General features: G+C 67.1%; 2 protein-coding genes across 2 annotated transcripts; one reads left to right on the top strand and one right to left on the bottom strand.

Annotated features, from left to right (window-relative positions):
* Positions 1–517: 517 nt before the first annotated feature.
* LOC132341158 (basic proline-rich protein-like) lies at positions 518–11,849 on the top strand. Its single transcript, XM_059872484.1, has 10 exons — positions 518–779; positions 2,162–2,440; positions 4,321–4,406; positions 5,158–5,737; positions 5,773–5,862; positions 6,768–7,018; positions 8,030–8,127; positions 9,270–9,313; positions 9,453–9,518; positions 11,507–11,849. The coding sequence occupies exons 1-10, from the start codon at positions 525–527 to the stop codon at positions 11,594–11,596; spliced, it is 1,839 nt and encodes a 612-aa protein (XP_059728467.1). The 5' UTR covers positions 518–524; the 3' UTR covers positions 11,597–11,849.
* A 3,703-nt stretch (positions 11,850–15,552) lies between these two features.
* Positions 15,553–24,088, bottom strand: DMWD (DM1 locus, WD repeat containing). Its single transcript, XM_059872548.1, is given in 6 exon segments — positions 15,553–15,901; positions 17,904–18,150; positions 18,152–18,338; positions 18,370–19,150; positions 22,026–22,211; positions 23,738–24,088. Coding segments are annotated over 6 exon segments (1,785 nt in total). The 5' UTR covers positions 24,074–24,088; the 3' UTR covers positions 15,553–15,853.
* Between the last annotated feature and the right edge of the window lie 744 nt (positions 24,089–24,832).

Below are 24,832 nucleotides of genomic sequence, written 5' to 3'. Positions count from 1 at the left end.
TGTCCCCAATGTCCCCAACGCCCCCAACGTCCCCAATGTCCCCACTGCCCCCAATGTCCCCAATGCCCCCAATGCCCCCAATGTCCCCAGTGTCCCCAGGTGCGCTCGGCGGTGTCCGTGGGCACCCCCGATTACCTGTCCCCAATCACCCCAATGCCCCCGATGTCCCCGATGTCCCCAATGTCCCCAACGCCCCCAATGTCCCCAATGTCCCAGCAATGCCCCCAATGCCCCCAACGTCCCCGATGTCCCCACTGTCCCCAATGTCCCCAATGTCCCCGATGTCCCCAATGCCCCCAATGCCCCCAATGCCCCCGATGTCCCCAATGTCCCCAATGCCCCCAATGTCCCCAGTGTCCCCACTGTCCCCAATGTCCCCAATCACCCCAATGTCCCCGTGTCCCCAGGTGCGCACGGCGGTGGCCGTGGGCACCCCCGATTACCTGTCCCCAATGTCCCCAATGTCCCCAATGCCCCCAACGCCCCCAATGTCCCCAACGTCCCCAATGTCCCCAATGTCCCCAATGCCCCCAATCACCCCAACGCCCCCGATGTCCCCGATGTCCCCGTGTCCCCAGGTGCGCTCGGCGGTGGCCGTGGGCACCCCCGATTACCTGTCCCCCGAGATGCTGCTGGCCGTCGAGGACCCCTCGCGCTCCTACGGCCCCGAGTGCGACTGGTGGGCGCTGGGGGTCCTGGCCTACGAGATGTTCTTCGGGAGACCCCCGTTCTTCGCCGACAGCGTGCTCGAGACCTACGCCAAGATCCTGCACTTCCAGGTGGGCACTGGGGGCACTGGGGGCACTGGGAGGGACTGGGAGGGGGCTAGGGGGGCACTGGGGGGGACTGGGGGCACTGGGGGGGACTGGGAGGGGGCTAGGGGGGACTGGGAGGGACTGGGAGGGGGCTAGGGGGGACTGGGAGGGGACTGGGATGGACTGGGATGGGACTGGGAGGGACTGGGGGGGACTGGGATGGGACTGGGAGGGACTGGGAGTGACTGGGAGGGGGCTAGGGGGGACTGGGGGGCACTGGGAGGGGGCTAGGGGGGACTGGGATGGACTGGGGAGGACTGGGAGGGGGCTGTGGGGGACTGGGAGGGGACTGGGAGGGACTGGGGGGGACTGGGATGGGACTGGCGGGCACTGGGAGGGGGCTAGGGGGGACTGGGATGGGACTGGGGGGGACTGGGAGGGGGCTAGGGGGGACTGGGAGGGGAGTGGGGGGGACTGGGAGGGACTGGGATGGGACTGGGGGGGACTGGGAGGGACTGGGAGGGAGCTAGGGGGGACTGGGAGGGGGCTAGGGGGGACTGGGGGGACTGGGAGGGGACTGGGATGGACTGGAGGGACTGCGATGGACTGGGAGGGGACTGGGATGGACTGGGGGGGTGCTGGGAGGGACTGGGAGGGACTGGGAGGTGACTGGGATGGACTGGGATGGACTGGGAGGGACTGGGATGGACTGGGAGGGACTGGGGGGGACTGGGGGCACTGGGAGGGACTGGGATGGGGCTAGGGGGGACTGGGAGGGGGCTGGGGGGACTGGGATGCGACTGGGAGGGACTGGGGGGGGACTGGGATGGACTGGGAGGGGGCTGGGGGGGCGCTGGGATGGGACTGGGAGGGACTGGGGGGGACTGGGATGGACTGGGAGGGGGCTAGGGGGGACTGGGATGGGACTGGGAGGGGGCTGGGGGGCACTGGGAGGGACTGGGGGGGACTGGGAGGGGGCTAGGGGGGACTGGGAGGGGACTGGGATGGGACTGGGGGGCACTGGGAGGGACTGGGATGGACTGGGAGGGACTGGGAGGGACTGGGGTGATACTGGGAAGTACTGCGGGGGGGGATACTGGGAAGCACTGGGAGAGCACTGGGGGGCGCTGGGAGGGACTGAGACCAGACTGGTTGGCACTGGGGGGATACTGGGATGATACTGGGCAGCACTGGGAGGGCACTGGGGGCACTGGGATGATACTGAGGGCGCACTGGACGGCACTGGACGGCACTGGGAGGCACTGGGAGGCACTGGGACCACACTGGGACCACACTGGGACCATACTGGGACCATACTGGGAGGCACTGGGACCACACTGGGACCACACTGGGACCACACTGGGACCACACTGGGCCCACACTGGTCGCCCCCTCCCCCTCCCCAGGACCACCTGCACCTGCCGGAGACCGACGAGGAGGAGGAGGAGGGCGCCGAAGGCTCGCGGGCCGTCCCGGCGGCGGCGCGCGCGCTCGTGCGGGGCCTGCTGTGCGCGCCGGGCGCGCGCCTGGGCCGCGGGGGCGCGCGCGACTTCCGCGCGCTGCCGCTGTTCGCGGGCGTGCGCTGGCGCGCGCTCCGCCGCTGCCCCGCCCCCTTCGCGCCCAGCGCCGCCGGCGCCGCCGACACCTCCAACTTCGACGTGCTGGACGATTGCCTGAGCCAGCCGGTGAGCGAGGGGTTAAACCCGGGTTAGAACCGGGACAGACCCGGGACAGAGCCGGGACAGAGCCGGGACAGAGCCGGGATAAACCTGGGATAGATCCGGGATAGAGCCGGGATAGACTGCCTGAGCCAGCCGGTGAGCGAGGGGTTAAACCCGGGTTAGAACCGGGACAGAGCCGGGACAGAGCCGGGAGAGATCCGGGATAAACCTGGGATAGATCCGGGATAGATCCGGGATAGACTGCCTGAGCCAGCCGGTGAGCGAGGGGTTAAACCCGGGGTTAGAACCGGGACAGACCCGGGATAGAGCCGGGAGAGAGCCGGGATAAACCTGGGATAGATCCGGGATAGATCCGGGATAGACTGCCTGAGCCAGCCGGTGAGCGAGGGGTTAAACCCGGGTTAGAACCGGGACAGAGCCGGGAGAGATCCGGGATAAACCTGGGATAGATCCGGGATAGAGCCGGGATAGACTGCCTGAGCCAGCCGGTGAGCGAGGGGTTAAACCCGGGTTAGAACCGGGACAGAGCCGGGACAGAGCCGGGATAAACCTGGGACAGATCCGGGATAGAGCCGGGATAGACTGCCTGAGCCAGCCGGTGAGCGAGGGGTTAAACCCGGGGTTAGAACCGGGACAGACCCGGGAGAGAGCCGGGATAGAGCCGGGACAGAGCCGGGATAAACCTGGGATAGATCCGGGATAGAGCCGGGATAAACCTGGGACAGATCCGGGATAGATCCGGGATAGACTGCCTGAGCCAGCCGGTGAGCGAGGGGTTAAACCCGGGGTTAGAACCGGGACAGACCCGGGACAGATCCGGGATAGAGCCGGGATAAACCTGGGATAGATGCGGGATAGAGCCGGGATAGACTGCCTGAGCCAGCCGGTGAGCGAGGGGTTAAATCCCGGGTTAGAACCGGGACAGACCCGGGAGAGAGCCGGGAGAGATCCGGGATAAACCTGGGATAGATCCGGGATAGAGCCGGGATAGACTGCCTGAGCCAGCCGGTGAGCGAGGGGTTAAACCGGGGTTAGAACCGGGACAGACCCGGGACAGATCCGGGATAGAGCCGGGATAAACCTGGGATAGATGCGGGATAGAGCCGGGATAGACTGCCTGAGCCAGCCGGTGAGCGAGGGGTTAAATCCCGGGTTAGAACCGGGACAGACCCGGGAGAGAGCCGGGAGAGATCCGGGATAAACCTGGGATAGATCCGGGATAGAGCCGGGATAGACTGCCTGAGCCAGCCGGTGAGCGAGGGGTTAAACCCGGGTTAGAACCGGGACAGACCCGGGAGAGATCCGGGATAGAGCCGGGATAAACCTGGGATAGATGCGGGATAGAGCCGGGATAGACTGCCTGAGCCAGCCGGTGAGCGAGGGGTTAAACCCGGGTTAGAACCGGGACAGACCCGGGAGAGATCCGGGATAGAGCCGGGACAGAGCCGGGATAAACCTGGGATAGATCCGGGATAGACTGCCTGAGCCAGCCGGTGAGCGAGGGGTTAAAGCCGGGGTTAGAACCGGGATAAACCCGGGATAGATCCGGGACAGATCCGGACAGAGCCGGGATAAACCTGGGATAGATCTGGGATAGACCCGGGATAAACCTAGGATAGATCCGGGACAGACTGCCTGAGCCAGCCAGTGAGCGAGGGGTTAAACCGGGTTAGAACCGGGACAGAGCCGGATAGACTGCCTGAGCCAGCCGGTGAGCGAGGGGTTAAACCCGGGTTAAACCCGGGATAGATCCAGGATAAACCGGGATAGATCTGGAATAAACCAGGGATAAACCTGAGATAAACCTGGGATAGATGCAGGATAGACCCGGGATAAACCCGGGACTAACCCGGGATAGTTTCACCGTGTGTGCCCCCCCGCAGGAGCTGCTGGGGGAGCCGGGGGACCCCCCCGAGCTGGGGCTGCACCTCCCGTTCGTGGGGTACTCGTACGCCCGCGCCGAGCAGGAGTGAGTCTGGGGGCGCCCGGGGGGCTGGGGGGGCCCGGGGGGGGCTGGGGGGTCAGAGGGACCGGAAGGGTCTGAGGGGGTCTGGGGTCCGGGGGGTCTGGGGGCGTCAGAGGGACCGGGGGGTTTGGGGTCCGGGGGGGTTTGGGGGCGTCAGAGGGACTGGGGGGGTCTGGGGTCCGGGGGGGTCTGGGGGCGTCAGAGGGACTGGGGGGGTCTGGGGGTGTCTGGGGGCGTCAAAGGGACCGGGGGGTCAGGGGGGTCCGGGGGGGTTTGGGGGCGTCAGAGGGACTGGAAGGGTCTGGGGGCGTCAGAGGGACTGGAAGGGTCTGGGGGGGTCTTGGGACCGGGGGGTCTGGGGGCGTCAGAGGGACCGGGGGGGTCTGGGGTCCGGGGGGGTTTGGGGGCGTCAGAGGGACTGGGGGGTTCTGGGGGGGTCCGGGGGCGTCAGAGGGACCGGGGGGGTTTGGGGGGGTGTCAGAGGGACTGGGGGGGTCTGGGGGCGTCAGGGGGACCAGGGGTGGTTTGGGGTCCAGGGGGGTTTGTGGGGATCTGGGGGGGGGTCTTGGGTCCGGGGGGTCTGGGGGGTCAGAGGGACCGGGGGGGTTTGGGGGGGTCTGGCCGAGGGGCACCGAGATCGGAGAGGGGGGGGCTCGGGGAGGAATGGGGTGGGGGGGACAATGGAAATCGGGGGGGGGCTGTTTAGGGGGGGGGTCTCCAGGTGACCCCCCCCGTGCCCCCGCCCCGGTTTTAGGGATGAGGAAGAGGAGGAAGAGGAGGATGAGGATGAGGAGTGGGACCAGGACACGGCCATGGAGCTGGAGGGGGAGTGGGGGACCCCCCCCGAGTCGGGGACCCCCCCGGGCAGCGGGACCCCCTTGGCCATAGCGACCCCCCCGCGCAAGGGGACGCCCCCACCCCCGGGGGTGCTCCCGCCCGCCGGACCCCCCCCACCCACGGGGGTCCCCCCATCGCAGGGCGCCCCAACCCCCCCGGGGACCCCCCCCTCAAAAAGAGCCCCCCCCGCCTACGGGGACCCCGACACCGATGGAGGGTCCCCCCCCAAAAAGGCCCCCCCCCACCCACGGGGACCTCTGAACTCACGGGACCTCCCCCCCAAAAGGGCCCCCCTCCCCCAAAAAGGGCCCTCCCCACCCTCGGGGACCCCCCCGCCCACGGGAACACCCCCTCCCCAAAAAGCGCCGCCCCCCACCCCCAAGGGGAGCCCCCCCCCAACAATCCCATCCCCCACCCAAAGCCCCTCCCCCTCCCCAACTCGCGGGCACACCCCCGGCGGCGGCGCCCCCCCAAAAAGGGGTCTCCGCCCCCCAAGGGTCTCCCCCCCCCACCGCCGCCCCCCCCCAAAAAGCGGCCCCCCCACCCCAGGGACCCCCCCCGGCCAAGGGAGCCCCCCCGAGGACGCCCCCCCCCGGGCACGGAGCCCCCCCGGGCACCGCCGGTACGTGGGGAGGGGGATTGGGGGCGGGAGGGGGGGGGGGCCCGGAACTCGGGGAGGGGTCGCGAGGGCCGGGAATTCTCGGAATTGCGGGAATTTCGGGAATTCCGGTGCCGAGAGGGGGGAAAAGGGGTCCTGGGGAGGGGTCCCGAATCCCGGGGGTCCCGGGAGGAGTCAGGGTCCGGTTCGGGAGGATCCCGAGGGGCAGTGCCCGGTTCGGGGGATCCCGGTTCGGGGTCAGTGCCCGGTTCGGGGGATCCCGGTTCGGGGTCAGTGCCCGGTTCGGGGGATCCCAGTTCGGGGTCAGTGCCCGGTTCGGGATCAGTGCCCGGTTCGGGGTCAGTGCCCGGTTCGGGTCAGTGCCCGGTTCGGGAGGATCCCAGGGGTCAGTGCCCGGTTCGGGAGATCCCGAATCCCGGTTCGGGGTCAGTGCCCGGTTCGGGGTCAGTGCCCGGTTCGGGGAATCCCAGTTCGGGGTCAGTGCCCGGTTCGGGGGATCCCAGTTCGGGGTCAGTGCCCGGTTCGGGATCAGTGCCCGGTTCGGGAGGATCCCAGGGGTCAGTGTCCGGTTCGGGGGATCCCGAATCCCGGTTCGGGGTCAGTGCCCGGTTCGGGGTCAGTGCCCGGTTCGGGTCAGTGCCCGGTTCGGGAGGATCCCAGGGGTCAGTGCCCGGTTCGGGAGATCCCGAATCCCGGTTCGGGGTCAGTGCCCGGTTCGGGGTCAGTGCCTGGTTCGGGATCAGTGCCCGGTTCGGGGTCAGTGCCCGGTTCGGGGTCAGTGCCCGGTTCAGGGGATCCCGAATCCCGGTTCGGGGTCAGTGCCCGGTTCGGGAGGATCCCAGGGGTCAGTGCCCGGTTCGGGGGTCCCGGCAGTCCCGGGGGTCCCCAGGCAGACGCGGTTCCCGCAGGTGGCGGTCCCGGCGCTCCCGGTGGCGCTCCCGGTGGCGGTCCCGGCGGTCCCGGTGGCGGTGCCGGCGGCGGTCCCAGCGATCCCGGCGGCGGTCTCGGCGGTGCCGGTGTCGGTTCCGGCGGCGGTCCCGGAGCCGGTTCCGGTGTCGGTGCCGGAGCTCCGGGCGGCGCTGGCGAAGGAGCGCAGCGAGCGGGAGGAGCTGGAGCGGGAGCTCAGGAAGCTGCGGGCGGCGGGGCAGGGGCTGGCCCGGTACGGGAGGGGACAGCGGGGACACCGGGGGGACACCGGGGGGACAGCGGGGACAGCGGGGGGACAGCGGGGACAGCGGGGGGACAGCGGGACAGGGAGGGGACAGCGGGGACACCGAGGGGACAGCGGGGACAGCGGGGACAGCGGGACCGGGAGGGGACAGCGGGGACAGCGGGGGGGACAGCGGGACCGGGAGGGGACACCGCGGGAACAGCGGGGATACGGAGGGGACAGCGGGACAGAAGGGGGACAACGTGGGGACAACGGGGACAGCTGGGACACCGCAGGGACAGCGGGGACAGCGGGACCGGGAGGGGACACCGGGGGGACAGCGGGGACACCGAGGGGACAACAGGGACAGCGGGGACAGCGGGACCGGGAGGGGACACCGGGGGGACAGCGGGGACAGCGGGACCGGGAGGGGACAGCGGGACAGGGAGGGGACAGCGAGGACAGCAGGGGGACAACGTGGGGACAACGGGGACAGCGGGGACACCGCAGGGACAGCGGGGACAGCGGGACCGGGTCGGGACAGCGGGGACACCGCGGGGACAACGGGACCGGGAGGGGACAGCGGGACCGGGAAGGGACAGCGGGGACACCGCGGGGACAGCGGGACCCGGAGGGGACAGCGGAGACACCGAGAGGAGACCTCGGGGACAACGGGACCGGGAGGGGACACCGGGGACACCGAGAGGACACCGCAGGGACAACGGGCCCGGGGGGGGACAGCGGGGGGACAACGGGACAGGATGGGGGCACAGAGCGACCGCGGGTCTGTGGGCGTGGGTGGCACTGGGGACCGTGAGGTGACACCGAGGGTGACACCAGGGTGACACCAGGGTGACAGTCACCACCGGGGAGGTGACAGCGGTGCCCCCGGTGTTCCCAGCTACGGTGGGGACAGTGACCCCGCGGCCATAGGGGACCGGGGGGGGGGGGGGCTGAGGGTGTCCGGGGGTGTCCCCGGCGGTGTCCCCGTAGTGTCCCCAAGTGTCCCCCTCCCTCCAGGCGCCTGCAGGAGGCCGAGAGCCGCAACCTGGAACTGGAAGCGAAACTGCGGCGGCTGCAGAGCGACCCCCCCGGGCCCGGCCCCCCCCCGCCGCAAGGCAAGGACCCCCCCCCAAAAAAAATCCCTGGGGACACCCCCGAGAATGTCCCCAAAACCCAGTGACCCCCCCCAAAAAAATCCCAGTGAGCCCCCCCGAGAATGTCCCCAAAATCTCAGTGACCCCCCCCCCCAAAAAATCCCAGTGAGCCCCCCGAGAATGTCCCCAAATCCCAGTGACCCCCTTGGGAATGTCCCCAAAATCTCAGTGACCCCCCCCCAAAAAATCCCAGTGAGCCCCCCGAGAATGTCCCCAAAATCTCAGTGACCCCCCCCCAAAAAATCCCAGTGAGCCCCCCGAGAATGTCCCCAAAATCTCAGTGACCCCCCCCAAAAAAACCCAGTGAGCCCCCCGAGAATGTCCCCAAATCCCAGTGACCCCCCCCAAAAAGAATCCCAGTGAGCCCCCTGAGAATGTCCCCAAATCCCAGTGAGCCCCCCGAGAATGTCCCCAAAATCTCAGTGACCCCCCCCCCAAAAATCCCAGTGAGCCCCCCGAGAATGTCCCCAAAATCCCAGTGACCCCCCCCAAAAAATCCCAGTGAGCCCCCCGAGAATGTCCCCAAAATCTCAGTGACCCCCCCAAAAAAATCCCAGTGAGCCCCCCGAGAATGTCCCCAAAATCTCAGTGACCCCCCCAAAAAAATCCCAGTGAGCCCCCCGAGAATGTCCCCAAATCCCAGTGACCCCCCCCCCAAAAAATCCCAGTGAGCCCCCCGGGAATGTCCCCAAATCCCAGTGACACCCCCCCCCAAAAAATCCCAGTGAGCCCCCCGGGAATGTCCCCAAATTCTCAGTGACCCCCCCCCCAAAAACTTTGGGGACACCCCCGGGGATGTCCCCAAGCCACCCCGGGTGTCCCCAACACCCTCCAGGACCCCCCATCCCCCCAGAATCCCTCGGGTCCTCCTTCACCCCCTCCCCAAATTATTTTGGGGTGTTGTTTGGGGGAGGGGCAGCACCCATCCCCCCTTCTGAACCCCAAAACCTCCATTGGGGGGGGGGGCAGAACATCGCCCCCTCCCCAAATTTGGGGCTGGGGGGGGACAAACCCCCAAAAGGAGATGGGGGGGTCCCCAATATTTTTTGAGGGGGGGGGGTCCCACCCTGACCAACCCCGCCCCCCCCAAATTCTCCTTGCAGGAGGCGCGGGGCAGCCCCCCCCCATCGCGGCCCCCCCCGCGGAGGTAAGGGGGGGTTTTGGGGGGATTTTGGGGGGGTTTTGGGGTTTTTGGTGATTTTGGGGTGATTTTGGGTGATTTTGGGTGATTTTGGGGTGATTTTGGGGTGATTTGGGGGGGCTGACGCTCTGTGCTCTCTCCGCAGCCCCCCCGGCTTTTCCGCTCCCCCCTGGGGCTGCCCCTGTCCCGGCACCTGCTGCTCTGGGCCCGGGTACGTGGGGCTGCGTCACTGTGTCACCTGTGTCACCCCCTGCCATCCCTCGGCACTGCCACTGTCACCCCCTGGCACTGCCACTGCCACCCCCTGCCACCCCCTGTCCCGGCACCTGCTGCTCTGGGCCCGGGTACGTGGGGCTGCGTCACCTGTGTCACCTGTGTCACCTGTGTCACCCCCTGCCATCCCCCAGCACTGCCACTGTCACCCACTGCCACCCACTGCCACCCCCTGTCCCGGCACCTGCTGCTCTGGGCCCGGGGGGCTGTGTCACTGTGTCACCTGTGTCACCTGTGTCACCCACTGCCATCCCCCGGCACTGCCACTGCCACCCCCCTGTCACCCCCTGCCACCCCCTGTCCCAGCACCTGCTGCTCTGGGCCCGGGTACGTGGGGCTGCATCACCTCTGTCACCTGTGTCACCTGTGTCACCCCCTGCCATCCCCCGGCACTGCCACTGTCACCCACTGCCACCCACTGCCACCCCCTGTCACCCCCTGTCCCGGCACCTGCTGCTCTGGGCCCGGGTACGTGGGGCTGCGTCACTGTGTCACCTGTGTCACCTGTGTCACCCCCTGCCACCCCTGCCATCCCCCAGCACTGCCACTGCCACCCCCTGCCACCCCCTGGCACTGCCACTGCCACCCCCTGTCCCGGCACCTGCTGCTCTGGGCCCGGGTACGTGGGGCTGCGTCACCTGTGTCACCTGTGTCACCTGTGTCACCCCCTGCCATCCCCCGGCACTGCCACTGCCACCCCCTGTCACCCAGTGCCACCCTCTGTCACCCCCTGTCCCGGCACCTGCTGCTCTGGGCCTGGGTACGTGGGGCTGCATCACCTGTGTCACCTGTGTCACCTGTGTCACCTCCTGCCATCCCCCGGCACTGCCACTGTCACCCACTGCCACCCCCTGTCACCCCCTGCCATCCCCCGGCACTGCCACTGCCACCCCCTGTCACCCCCTGTCCCGGCACCTGCTGCTCTGGGCCCGGGTACGTGGGGCTGCGTCACTGTGTCACCTGTGTCACCTGTGTCACCTGTGTCACCCCCTGCCATCCCCCGGCACTGCCACTGCCACCCCCTGTCACCCCCTGTCACCCCCTGTCCCGGCACCTGCTGCTCTGGGCCCGGGTACGTGGGGCTGCGTCACCTGTGTCACCTGTGTCACCCCCTGCCAGCCCCCGGCACTGCCACTGTCACCCCCTGTCACCCCCTGTCACCCCCTGCCACCCACTGCCACCCCCTGTCACCCCCTGGCACTGCCACTGCCACCCCCTGTCACCCACTGTCACCCCCTGTCCCGGCACCTGCTGCTCTGGGCCCGGGTATGTGGGGCTGCGTCACCTGTGTCACCTGTGTCACCCCCTGCCAGCCCCCGGCACTGCCACTGCCACCCACTGCCACCCACTGCCACCCCCTGTCACCCACTGCCACCCACTGCCACCCCCTGCCATCCCCTGGCACTGCCACTGTCACCCCCTGTCCCGGCACCTGCTGCTCTGGGCCTGGGCACGTGGGGCTGCGTCACCTGTGTCACCTGTGTCACCCCCTGCCACCCCCTCAGCCACCCCTGTCACTGCCACCCCTGCCACCCCCCCGTCACCTGCCCCCACTGCCACCCTGGCCATGTCCCCAAGGCCACCCCCGCCACTGCCACCCCCAAGCTTGCCTTGTCCCCAAGGCCACCCCCGCCACTGCCACCCCGCCCGTGTCCCCAGGGCCACCAGCCGCGGGGAGGTGACAAGCACGGCCGGGCCACCCTGGGCACTGCCACCGGCGCCACCCTCGGGGACAGTGCCACCCCCGTGTCCCCATGTCCCCAACAACGCGGTGGGGGAGGGGAGATGCCACCACCCGGAGGGGACCTGGGAGGGTGGCACGGCGTGGGGGGGGGTGGTGACGATGGTGACAACAACGGTGACAACAACGGTGACAACAACGGTGACGATGCCACCCGCGCGCCCTGACCGTGTCGCTGTCCCCAGGTGCCACACCCCGGTGCCACCAAGGACTGTCTGCTGCTCTGCGCCGCCGGCCTGCGCCCCCCGCCCGCGCCCCCCGGGACCCCCCCTTAATTCGGGGGTGTCCCCGAGGTGTCCCCAGGGTGTCCCCGAGGTGTCCCCGAGGTGTCCCCAGGGTGTCCCCAGGGTGTCCCCGAGGTGTCCCCGGGGTGTCCCCTCCTCCCCTTTGTTGCACTTGACCCCCCCTTTCCCACGGGGGGGGTGACCCTGTACAGACCCCCCCCCCAAAATCCGAGCCCCCCCCCCCCAAAATCACGAGACCCCCCCCCAAAAAAAATCCCACCGCGCACTGAAGGGGGGGGGGGGTCCCCAAATCCGAGACCCCCCCCCCAAAATCCCACTGGACCCCCCCCAAACCAAATCCCACTGGACCCCCCCCAAAATCACGAGACCCCCCCCCAAAAAAAAATCCCACCGGGCACTGAAGAGGGGGGGTCCCAAATCCGAGACCCCCCCCAAAATCCCACTGGACCCCCCCCCCAAAATCACGAGACCCCCCCCCCCAAAAAAATCCCACCGCGCACTGAAGGGGGGGGGGGTCCCCAAATCCGAGACCCCCCCCCCAAAATCCCACTGGACCCCCCCCCCCAAAATCCCACTGGACCCCCCCCCCAAAATCACGAGACCCCCCCCCAAAAAAAATCCCACCGCGCACTGAAGGGGGGGGGGGGTCCCCCAAATCCGAGACCCCCCCCCCAAAAATCCCACTGGACCCCCCCCCCAAAATCCCACTGGACCCCCCCAAAATCCCACTGGACCCCCCCCCCAAAATCACGAACCCCCCCCCCAAAAAAAAATCCCACCGGACACTGAGGTGGGGGGGGTCCCCAAATCCGAGACCCCTCCCCCAGAATCCCACTGGACCCCCCCCCAAAATCCCACTGGACCCCCCCCCCCCCAAAATCCCACTGGACCCCCCCCCCAAAAATCCCACTGGACCCCCCCCAAAATCCCACTGGACCCCTCCCCAAAATCCCACTGGACCCCCCCCCAAAAAAATCCCACCGGGCACTGAAGGGGGGGAGTCCCCAAATCCGAGACCCCCCCCCCCCCAAAATCCCACTGGACCCCCCCCCCAAAAATCCACTGGACCCCCCCCAAAATCCCACTGGACCCCCCCCCAAAAAAAATCCCACCGCGCACTGAAGGGGGGGGGGGTCCCCAAATCCCAGACCCCCCCCCAAAAAAAAACCCACTCCACCCCAAGCTCGTGTCCCCCCCACCCCCCAAATAATTTGGGGAGGGGTCTCCCCGGTGCCCCCATGACCCTCCCCGAGGGGCAGCGGGACGCGACCCCCCCCCCAAAAAAGGGTGGGGGGCTCCCCCCGCCCCCCCATTAGTAATTTATTTGTAGGGACGTTTGCACTGCGGACCCCCCCCCCTTATTTATGCCCCCCCCCCCCCAAAATGGACCTTCCGGGGGGGCGCCCCCTCCCCCAAATTGACCCCTCCCCCCGTTTGTGACGCCCCCCGGGGGGGAAGGACGAGAATAAAGTTGTGTCCTGCCACCGCCGTGTCCCCAAACTGTCCCCTCTGTGCCACCCCCGTGTCCCCAAACTGTCCCCTCTGTCCCACCTCCCTGTCCCCTCTGTGCCACCCCCGTGTCCCCAAATTGTCCCCCCTGTGCCCACCCCCTGTCCCCAAATTGTCCCCTCTGTGCCACCCCCCCCTGTCCCCAAATTGTCCCCCTCTGTCCCACCTCCCTGTCCCCAGACTGTCCCCTCTGTGCCACCTCCCGTGTCCCCAAACTGTCCCCTCTGTCCCACCTCCCGTGTCCCCAAATTGTCCCCGAGTCCCCTGTGCCACCCTGGTGTCCCCAAATTGTCCCCTGTGCCACCTCCGTGTCCCCAAATTGTGCCCTCTGTGCCACCTCCCGTGTCCCCAGATTGTCCCCTCTGTGCCACCCTCCCGTGTCCCCAAACTGTCCCCCCTGTGCCACCCCCCCTGTCCCCAAATTGTCCCCTCTGTGCCACCTCCCGTGTCCCAAACTGTCCCCTCTGTGCCACCTCCCGTGTCCCCAAATTGTCCTCTCTGTGCCACCCCCCGTCCCCAGATTGTCCCCGAGTCCCCTCTGTGCCATCCGGTGTCCCCAAATTGTCCCCGAGTCCCCTGTGCCACCCCCCGTGTCCCCAAATTGTCCCCTCTGTGCCACCCCCCCCGTCCCCAAATTGTCCCCTCTGTGCCACCCCCCCGTCCCCAAATTGTCCCCTCTGTGCCACCCCCCCGTCCCCAAACTGTCCCCTCTGTGCCACCTCCCGTGTCCCCAAACTGTCCCCTCTGTGCCACCCCCCCGTCCCCAAATTGTCCCCTCTGTGCCACCCCCGTGTCCCCAAATTGTCCCCGAGTCCCCTGTGCCACCCCCGTGTCCCCAAATTGTCCTCTCTGTGCCACCCCCGTGTCCCAGATTGTCCCCTCTGTGCCACCCCGTGTCCCCAGATTGTCCCCTCTGTGCCTCCCCCCCGTCCCCAAATTGTCCCCTCTGACCCACCTCCCGTGTCCCCAAATTGTCCCCTCTGTGCCACCCCCCGTCCCCAAATTGTCCCCTCTGTGCCACCCCCCTTGTCCCCAAATTGTCCCCGAGTCCCCTGTGTGCCTCCCCAGTGTCCCCAAACTGTCCCCCTCTGTGCCACCCCCGTGTCCCCAAACTGTCCCCTCTGTGCCACCTCCGTGTCCCCAGATTGTCCCCTCTGTGCCACCCCCGTGTCCCCAAATTGTCCCCTCTGTGCCACCCCGTGTCCCCAAACTGTCCCCTCTGTGCCACCTCCGTGTCCCCAAATTGTCCCCTCTGTGTCACCCCCATGTCCCCAAACTGTCCCCTCTGTCCCACCTCCCTGTCCCCTCTGTGCCACCCCCCTGTCCCCAAATTGTCCCCGAGTCCCCTGTGCCTCCCCTTGTGTCCCCAAATTGTCCCCTCTGTGCCACCCTGGTGTCCCCAAATTGTCCCCTCTGTGCCACCCCCCTGTCCCCAAATTGTCCCCTCTGTGCCACCCCCCGTCCCCAGATTGTCCCCTCTGTGCCACCTCCGTGTCCCCAAACTGTCCCCTCTGTGCCACTGCCGTGTCCCCAAACTGTCCCCTCTGTGCCACCTCCCGTGTCCCCAAACTGTCCCCTCTGTGCCACCCCCGTGTCCCCAAATTGTCCCCTCTGTGCCACCCCCCCTGTCCCCAAATTGTCACCTCTGTGCCACCTCCGTGTCCCCAAATTGTCCCCCCTGTGCCACCCCCTGTCCCCAAATTGTCCCCTCTGTGCCACCCCCCTGTCCCCAGATTGTCCCCGAGTCCCCTGTGCCACCTCCCGTGTCCCCAAACTGTCCCCTCTGTGCCACCCCCGTGTCCCCAAATTGTCCCCTCTGTGCCTCTCCTTGTGTCCCCAAATTGTCCCCTCTGTGCCACCCCAGTGTCCCCAAATTGTCCCCTGTGTGCCTCCCCTTGTGTCCCCAAACTGTCCCCTCTGTCCCACCTCCCTGTCCCCAGATTGTCCCCGAGTCCCCTGTGTGCCTCCCCTTGTGTCCCCAAATTGTCCCCTCTGTGCCACCCCCCTGTCCCCAGATTGTCCCCTCTGTGCCACCCCAGTGTCCCCAAATTGTCCCCAAGTCCCCTGTGTGCCTCCCCTTGTGTCCCCAAACTGTCCCCTCTGTGCCACCCCCCTGTCCCCAGATTGTCCCCTCTGTGCCACCTCCGTGTCCCCAAATTGTCCCCTCTGTGCCACCTCCCGTGTCCCCAAATTGTCCCCTCTGTCCCACCCCCCTGTCCCCAAATTGTCCCCTCTGTGCCACCGCCGTGTCCCCAAACTGTCCCCCCTGTGCCACCTCCCTGTCCCCCAGACTGTCCCCGCACTCCGCCCAAGTTGTCCCCGTGTCCCCCGTGCCACCCGGCGTGTCCCCACGCTGTCCCCAAGTGCCACCCCCGCGCTCCGCCCGCTATCCCCTCGGTGTCCCCGTTCTGTCCCCAAGTGCCACCCCGCGCTGTCCCCGCGCTGTCCCCTCGGTGTCCCCGCCGGTGCCACCCGGGTTCCAAAAAGTCTCTTTAGTATAAATAAGGGGTGGGGGGGGGGGGGAGGGGACGCGGTGGCCCCGCGGGGACAATAAAGTGACGAAGGCACGGGGGGAGGGCGGTGCCACCCTGGGGACAAGGGGACAGCGGTGACACCGCGGGGACAGCGCCGGGGGGGGCTCAGTAGTACGGCGGGGTGGCACTGCGGGTGACACGGGAGTCCTTGAGGGTGGCACAGGTGACACGGGTGTGTCGCGGCGGGTGGCACAGGTGACACGGGAGGTGGCACAGGTGACACGGGAGGTGGCACAGGTGACAGCTACACCACGGTGCCACTCGGGGAGCCGCCGTTCTGCGAGGACAGGCCCTGCGGGGGGGGGGAGGGGACAGCGGTGTCACCGCAGGGGGGGAGGGGACACACGCCACTCCCTGCTGACGTCACCGCGGGGACACCCGGGGGAATCCCCCCCAAGGCTCCGCCCCTCCCCAAAATCCGCGATTTGTCCCCCAAAAACTCAACCCGGACACCCCAAACCCCCCAAATCCCCTCCCGGACACCCCAAATCCCCCTCTCGGACACCCCAAATCCCCTCCCGGACGCCCCCAGACTCAAAAGGACCCCCGGGGACGGACGAGCCTGTCACGACAGACTATCGCGATACAAACCTGCTCCAGATGAGCTCCTCCAGACCCCCTAAATCCCCCCAAATCCCCTCCCGGACACCCCAAATCCCCTCCCGGACACCCCAAATCCCCTCCCGGACGCCCCCAGACTCAAAAGGACCCCCGGGGAAGGACGAGCCTGTCACGACAGACTATCGCGATACAAACCTGCTCCAGACGAGCTCCTCCCAGACCCCCTAAATCCCCCCAGATCCCCTCCCGGACACCCCAAATCCCCTCCCGGACACCCCAAATCCCCTCCCGGACGCCCCAGACTCACGGGGACCCGCGGGTCGTCCCCGGGGACGGACGAGCCTGTCCCGACAGACTATCGCGACACGCTCCTGGTGCTGCTGGGACCCCCAAATGTCCCCAAAACCACCCCGAATCCCCTCTAAACCCCCCCAAATCCCCTCGGAGACCCCCCAAACCCCCTCGGAGACCCCTCCCCAGACTCACAGAGACCCCTGGCCGTGCCCAGGTGCAGATGAGCCCCTCCTGGCAGGCTGTCACGACACAAACCTGGAGCTCCTGGCACCCCCAAATGTCCCCTAAACCACCCCAAATCCTCCCTAAACGCCCCCAAATCCCCTCTGAGACCCCCCAAATCCCCTCGGAGACCCCTCCCCACACTCACAGAGACCCCTGGCCGCGCCCAGGTGCAGATGAGCCCCTCCTGGCAGGCTGTCACGATACGAACCTGGAGCTCCTGGCACCCCAAATGTCCCCTAAAAGCCCCCAAATCCTCCCTAACCCCCCAAATCCCCTCGGAGACCCCCCAGACCCCCTCGGAGACCCCTCCCCAGACTCACAGAGACCCCTGGCCGTGCCCAGGTGCAGATGAGCCCCTCCTGGCAGGCTGTCACGATACAAACCTGGAGCTCCTGGCACCCCCAAATGTCCCCTAAACGCCCCAAAATCCTCCCTAACACCCCCAAACCCCGTCGGAGACCCCCCAAATCCCCTCGGAGACCCCTCCCCCACACTCACAGAGACCCCTGGCCGTGCCCAGGTGCAGGTGAGCCCCTCCTGGCAGGCTGTCACGATACAAACCTGTAGCTCCTGGCACCCCCAAACCCTGTTCCAGACCACTGAAATTCCCCCAAATCCTCCCTAAACGCCCCCAAATCGCATCTGAGACCCCCCAAATCCCCTCGGAGACCCTCCCCAGACTCACAGAGACCCCTGGCCGTGCCCAGGTGCAGATGAGCCCCTCCTGGCAGGCTGTCACGATACAAATCTGGAGCTCCTGGCACCCCAAATGTCCCCTAAACCACCCCAAATCCTCCCTAACACCCCCAAACCCCGTCGGAGACCCCCCAAATCCCCTCGGAGACCCCTCCCCACACTCACAGAGACCCCTGGCCGCGCCAGGTGCAGATGAGCCTCTCCTGGCAGGCTGTCACGATACAAACCTGGAGCTCCTGGCACCCCCAAAACCCTGTCCCAGACCACTGAAATTCCCCCAAATCCCCCCTAAACGCCCCCAAATCCCCCTCGGAGACCCCTCCCCACACTCACAGAGACCCCTGGCCGCGCCAGGTGCAGATGAGCCTCTCCTGGCAGGCTGTCACGATACAAACCTGGAGCTCCTGGCACCCCAAACCCTGTCCCAGACCACTGAAATTCCCCCAAATCCCCCCTAAACGCCCCCAAATCGCATCTGAGACCCCCCAAATCCCTCGGAGACCCCTCCCCACACTCACAGAGACCCCTGGCCGCGCCCAGGTGCAGATGAGCCCCTCCTGGCAGGCTGTCACGATACAATCCTCCAGGAACAGCAGCACCGTCAGCCTCTCCTGGGCGATTTTCTTGCACACCAGGGGCTCCAGCAGGGGCACCTCGTGCAGCCGCGGGCACAGCGCCGTCCCCAACACCTTGGCCATGTCCAGGGACCCCCGCGAGCCCCCCGGGCCGCCCCCGGCCGGGCTGGGTTTCTCGGCGTTGCCCCCCTCCCCGGCTGATGTTGCCCAGGCTGTGGTAACGTTTGTGCTCCTTCTCGGGGACCCCTCGGGGGTCGCGCAGGGTCAGAGTGGCGAAACGCCCCACGCTCAGCACCGGGGGGACCCGAGGCGAGATTTGGGGACCCCCGCCGGGTTGGGGGAGGCTGTTGGAGCGGGACAACGAGCGCGGCAGCCCCGGTACGGAGGGCAGCCCCGGTACGGAGGGCGGCCCCGGTACGGAGGGCGGCCCCCGGTACGGAGGGCGGCCCCGGTACGGAGGGCGGCCCCGGTACGGAGGGCGGCCCCGGCTCCCCGGGAACGGCGGGGCGGGCGCGGGGAGGAGGCGGCCGCGGCTCCAGCACGTCCTCGGTCAGGTCCCACAGGCAGAACTGCGTGTCCTGGCCGGCCGAGCCGAAGCGGTAGGCACTCGGGGGGTCCTCGGGGCTGTCGCCGTGCCCGCCCCCCTGCCCATCGGGAGGCGGCGGCGGGGGAGGCGTGAAAGGATCGAAAGCCACCGCGTTGACCCACGACTTGTGACCGTGCCCTCGGGCCACCACGCGGCCCTCGGCGAACGACCAGACGGTGACCAAGTCATCCTCTCCTCCGGTGACCACGTAGCGCCCGTCGGGGCTCCAGCAGACGCAGAGGAGCCCCCCGAAGTAGCTCCTCATCATGCCCTGCAGCAGCATGGAGGAGAAGTGGAAGACCCTGAGCACGCCGTCCTGGCTGACGCAGGCCAGCGAGCGCCCGTCCGGCGAGAAGGCGAACTCGTTGAGCGGCCCCGAGCCCACGGCCCACTTCAGCAGGGGGTTCCTGGGCGTCTTGCTCTTGCAGGAGAAGACCCTGAAGCCTTCTCCTTGCGTCACCAGCGTGTACTGAGGGCTGGTGGCCCCGCAGGGCTGCTCCGAGTCGTACAGGTACAGGTGGCCGCTGGCGTGGGACGCCAGGAACAGGCGCTCGGTGTCCGGCAGCCACCTGACCAAGGTGACCTTGGATTTGTCGATCAGGCGCTGCGGGGGTGGGAGGGGAAGGGTTAAAAAAGGGTGGTGGTGGTGGTGGTGGGTCTGGGGAGGTTCTGGGGGTTCCATGGGTGATCCTGAGGGGTTCCTGGTGGCCCTGGTGGTCCCATGGAGGATCTCAAGGGGTTCCTGGTGGCCCTGGTGGTCCCATGGAGGATCTCAAGGGGTTCCTGGTGGGTCTGGGGAGGTTCTGGGGGTTCCATGAAGGATCCCAAGGGGTTCCTGGTGGCCCTGGTGGTCCCATGGGTGATCCCAAGGGGTTCCTGGTGGCCCTGGTGGTCCTATGGTGCCCATGGGGAGGTCCTGGTGGTCCCATGGAGGATCTCAAGGGGTTCCTGGTGACCCTGGGGAGGTTCTGGTGGTCCTATGGGACATCCCAAGGGGTTCCTGGTGGCCCTGGTGGTCCCATGAAGCATCTCAAGGGGTTCCTGGTGGCCCTGGGGAGGTTCTGGTGGTCCCATGGGGGATCTCGAGGGGTTCCTGGTGACCCTGGTGGTCCCATGGAGGATCCCAAGGGGTTCCTGGTGACCCTGGTGGTCCCATGGAGGATCTCAAGGGGTTCCTGGTGACCCTGGTGGTCCCATGAAGCATCTCAAGGGGTTCCTGGTGGCCCTGGGGAGGTTCTGGTGGTCCTATGGGACATCCCAAGGGGTTCCTGGTGACCCTGGTGGCCCTGTGTGTGATCCTGAGGGGTTCCTGGTGGCCCTGGGGAGGTCCTGGTGGTCCCATGGAGGATCTCAAGGGGTTCCTGGTGACCCTGGTGGTCCCATGGAGGATCTCAAGGGGTTCCTGGTGGCCCTGGGGAGGTTCTGGGGGTTCCATGGGTGATCCTGAGGGGTTCCTGGTGACCCTGGTGGCCCTATGGGTGATCCTAAGGGGTTCCTGGTGGCCCTGGGGAGGTTCTGGTGGTCCCATGGGGGATCTCAGGGGTTCCTGGTGGCCCTGATGGTCCCACGGCTGATCCTGAGGGGTTCCTGGTGGCCCTGGGGAGGTTCTGGTGGTCCTATGGGACATCCCAAGGGGTTCCTGGTGGCCCTGGTGGTCCCATGAAGCATCTCAAGGGGTTCCTGGTGGCCCTGGGGAGGTTCTGGTGGTCTTATGGGGAATCTCGAGGGGTTCCTGGTGGCCCTGATGGTCCCATGGAGGATCCTGAGGGGTTCCTGGTGGCCCTGGGGAGGTTCTGGTGGTCCTATGGGACATCCCAAGGGGTTCCTGGTGACCCTGGTGGCCCTGTGTGTGATCCTGAGGGGTTCCTGGTGGCCCTGGGGAGGTCCTGGTGGTCCCATGGAGGATCTCAAGGGGTTCCTGGTGACCCTGGTGGTCCCATGGAGGATCTCAAGGGGTTCCTGGTGGCCCTGGGGAGGTTCTGGGGGTTCCATGGGTGATCCTGAGGGGTTCCTGGTGACCCTGGTGGCCCTATGGGTGATCCTAAGGGGTTCCTGGTGGCCCTGGGGAGGTTCTGGTGGTCCCATGGGGGATCTCAGGGGTTCCTGGTGGCCCTGATGGTCCCACGGCTGATCCTGAGGGGTTCCTGGTGGCCCTGGGGAGGTTCTGGTGGTCCTATGGGACATCCCAAGGGGTTCCTGGTGGCCCTGGTGGTCCCATGAAGCATCTCAAGGGGTTCCTGGTGGCCCTGGGGAGGTTCTGGTGGTCTTATGGGACATCCCAAGGGGTTCCTGGTGACCCTGGTGGCCCCATGGGTGATCCTGAGGGGTTCCTGGTGGCCCTGGGGAGGTTCTGGTGGTCCCATGGGGGATCTTGAGGGGTTCCTGGTGGCTCTGGTGGTCCTATGGTGGCCCTGGGGAGGTCCTGGTGGTCCCATGAAGCATCTCAAGGGGTTCCTGGTGGGTCTGGGGAGGTTCTGGGGGTTCCATGAAGGATCTCAAGAGGTTCCTGGTGGCCCTGGTGGTCCTATGGAGGATCCCAAGGGGTTCCTGGTGGCCCTGGTGGTCCCAAGGAGGATCCCAAGGGGTTCCTGGTGGCCCTGGGGAGGTTCTGGTGGTCCTATGGGACATCCCAAGGGGTTCCTGGTGGCCCTGGTGGTCCCATGAAGCATCTCAAGGGGTTCCTGGTGGCCCTGGGGAGGTTCTGGTGGTCCCATGGGGGATCTTGAGGGGTTCCTGGTGGCCCTGGTGGTCCTATGGTGGCCCTGGGGAGGTTCTGGTAGTCCCATGGGGGATCCCAAGGGGTTCCTGGTGACCCTGGTGGCCCTATGGGTGATCCTAAGGGGTTCCTGGTGGCCCTGGGGAGGTCCTGGTGGTCCCATGGGGAATCTCGAGGGGTTTCTGGTGGCCCTGATGGTCCCATGGCTGATCCTGAGGGGTTCCTGGTGGCCCTGGGGAGGTTCTGGTGGTCTTATGGGACATCCCAAGGGGTTCCTGGTGACCCTGGTGGTCCCATGGGTGATCCTGAGGGGTTCCTGGTGGCCCTGGTGGTCCCATGGAGGATCTCAAAGGGTTCCTGGTGGGTCTGGGGAGGTTCTGGGGGTTCCATGAAGGATCTCAAGAGGTTCCTGGTGGCCCTGGTGGTCCTATGGTGGCCCTGGGGAGGTCCTGGTGGTCCTATGGGACATCCCAAGGGGTTCCTGGTGGCCCTGGGGAGGTTCTGGTGGTCCCACGGAGGATCCCAAGGGGTTCCTGGGGGCCCTGAGGAGGTCCTGGTGGTCCCATGGAGGATCCCAAGGGGTTCCTGGTGGTCCCATGGAGGATCCCAAGGGGTTCCTGGTGGTCCCATGGAGGATCCCAAGGGGTTCCTGGTGGCCCTGGTGGCCCTATGGCTGATCCTGAGGGGTTCCTGGTGGCCCTGGAGGATCCCAAGGGTTCCTGGTGGCCCTGAGGCGTCCCTGGTGCCCCCGGTGTCCCCTCACCTCCTCGTTGAAGAGCCGCCCGGCGCTGTCCTTCTTGGCCAGGTCCAGGTACTGCACCTGGCCCGCCGAGAAGCCCACGAGCAGCGCCAGCGTCTCGGCGCCCGCCGTGAACTGGTTGAAGTCGTGGCAGGTGGGCTGGGTGCCCTTGTACACGCGCTTGTCGATGGGACGCTGCAGGTCCAGCACCTGGGGACACGGGGACACTGCCACTGGCACCTGCAGGGTGGCACTGGCACTGCCACCGGTGAGGTGGCACTGCCACCGGCACGGGCAGGGTGGCACTGCCACTGGCACTGCCAGGGGATGTCACCCCCACACTCCTCAAGGACTCTGTGCCCACCCCGGGTCACCACGGGGGGTGTCTGGGAGGTCCTGGGGTCACTGTCACTGTCACCTGCAGGGTGGCACTGGCACTGTCACTGCCAGGGGATGTCACCCCTGCTGTTCCTCAAGGACTCTGTGCCCACCCCGGGTCACCACGGGGGGTGTCCAGAGGGTCCTGGGGTCACTGTCACTGTCACCTGCAGGGTGGCACTGCCACCGGCACCGTCATGGTGGGGTGGCACTGGCACTGGCACTGCCAGGGGATGTCACCCCCACACTCCTCAGGGACTCTGTGCCCACCCCGGGTCACCACCGGGGGTGTCCAGAGGGTCCTGGGGTCACTGCCACCAAGCCTAGGGTCACTGTCACCAAGCCTGGGGTCACTGTCACTGTCCCTGGGGTCACTGTCACCAACCCTGGGGTCACTGCCACTGTCCCTGGGGTAACTGCCACTGTCCCTGGGGTCACTGTCACCAACCCTGGGGTCACTGTCATCAACCTTGGGGTCACTGTCACTGTCCCCGAGGTCACTGTCACCAACTTGGGGGTCACTGCCACCAACCCTGGGGTCACTGTCACCGTCCCTGGGGTCACTGCTACCAACTTGGGGTCACTGTCACCAACCTTGGGGTCACTGCCACCAAGCCTGGGGTCACTGCCACCAACTTGGGGTCACTGCCACCAACCCCGGGGGTCACTGCCACCAAGCCTGGGGTCACTGCTACCAACCTGGGGTCACTGTCACTGTCCCTGGGGTCACTGTCACCAACCTGGGGGTCACTGTCACTGTCCCTGGGGTCACTGTCACCAACCTTGGGGTCACTGCCACCAACTTGGGGGTCACTGCCACCAAGCCTGGGGTCACTGCCACCAACCCTGGGGTCACTGTCATCAACTTGGGGTCACTGCCACTGTCCCTGGGGTCACTGCCACCAAGCCTGGGGTCACTGCCACCAAGCCTGGGGTCACTGCCACCAACTTGGGGTCACTGCCACCAACTTGGGGGTCACTGCCACCAACGTGGGGGTCACTGCCACCAACTTGGGGTCACTGCCACCAACTTGGGGTCACTGCCACCAAGCCTGGGGTCACTGCCACCAACTTGGGGTCACTGCCACCAACCCCGGGGGTCACTGCCACCAACCCTGGGGTCACTGCTACCAACCTGGGGTCACTGTCACTGTCCCTGGGGTCACTGCCACCAGCCCTGGAGTCACCTTTGCAGCCCACTCCCCCCGTTATTTCCCCAGTTTTCCCCCCGTTCCCTCCCCGCTTCTCCCCCGTTATTCCTCCGTTCTCTCCCTCGCTTCTCCCCCGTTATTCCTCCGTTCTCTCCCTCGCTTCTCCCCCGTTATTCCCCCGTTCCCTCCCCGCCTCTCCCCCGTTACCCTCCGGCTGCCGCGTCCCCCGCTGCCGGCCCCTCCGTAGAAATGCAGCTCCCTGCCGAGGTTGCAGCACACGCGGCTGCGCTCGGCGGCTCCCCCGGGAGGGCTCCGGCTCCGGGCCAGCCGCACCACCGAGAGCCGAACCGGCGGCAGCGCCCCGGGGCCCGGCGGGGCAGGCCCGGCCGGGGCGGGCCCGGCGGAGGCGGAGGCGGCGGCGGCGGCGGGGCCCAGCAGGCGGTAGGAGCCCTCGCGGGTGCGGAAGCGGCTCTTGAGCTCCGGAGCGGCCGCGGGAGGCTCGGCCGGGCCCGGGCCCGCCGCCGCCGCCGCCGCCGCCGCCATGGCCGCCGGAAGCCGCCTCAGGCCCGGGCGGGAGCGGCCGCCGCCATGGCGGCGCTGAGTCAGCGAGGCCACGCCCACAGGAAAGGGAGAGGCCACGCCCACGGAGGTGGGACTGACCAATCAAGATGCGAGGAAGGCGAGGACACGCCCATTGAGAGGGGAGGGAGGGTCCGTACAAGGGATGGGCACGCCTCTGAGTGGTGGAAACCACGCCCCCAAACATGGAGACCACGCCTTGAAATGAGGCCACGCCCCCGAAATGAAGGCAAATCTGAATGGTGGAAACCACGCCCCAAGACACAGACCACGCCCCCACAAGAGACCACACCCATAAGAAGTGGCTGAAAGCACGCCCCCAAAATTGAAACCACGCCCCCAGAGACCACGCCCATGAGTGACAGAGACCACGCCTTCAAACTGAAACTGTGCCCTTGATTGACACAAAGGCCAAACATGAAAGCCACACCCCCAAAATGAGACCACACCCATCCAAATGAGGCCCCACCCATGAATGGCATAAAACGCACCCCAAGCTATGGAGACCGCGCCCCCAAATTGAAACCACGCCCCCAGTTGACACAAACACCACCCCCAAAACGGGAAAACCCCACCCCCAAATTAAGGACAAATCTGACAGTAACCACGCCCCCAAGAGACTAGATCCACCCCCCAAAAGAGAAAACCACGCCCCCAAACCAATTCCACACCCCTAAAATGAGACCACGCCTGTGAGCGGAGGACACCACACCCCTAAACCTA

Source organism: Haemorhous mexicanus, chromosome 36, assembly GCF_027477595.1.
Source record: "Haemorhous mexicanus isolate bHaeMex1 chromosome 36, bHaeMex1.pri, whole genome shotgun sequence".
NCBI classification, from domain to species: Eukaryota; Metazoa; Chordata; class Aves; order Passeriformes; family Fringillidae; genus Haemorhous; species Haemorhous mexicanus.
The sequence above is the reverse complement of the archived record's forward strand: the minus strand, read 5'-3'. Positions and strand labels throughout refer to the sequence as shown.

What these genes read in the sequence shown, in the direction of transcription:
- LOC132341158 (XM_059872484.1), top strand. Translation starts at nt 525, where the DNA reads ATGCCCCCAATCACCCCAACGCCCCCGATGTCCCCGATGTCCCCGTGT. An exon ending in TACGCCCGCGCCGAGCAGGA is followed by an intron (nt 4,407 to 5,157) that starts GTGAGTCTGGGG and finishes CCCCGGTTTTAG; the next exon opens with GGATGAGGAAGAGGAGGAAG. An exon ending in AGCCCCCCCGGGCACCGCCG is followed by an intron (nt 5,863 to 6,767) that starts GTACGTGGGGAG and finishes CGGTTCCCGCAG; the next exon opens with GTGGCGGTCCCGGCGCTCCC.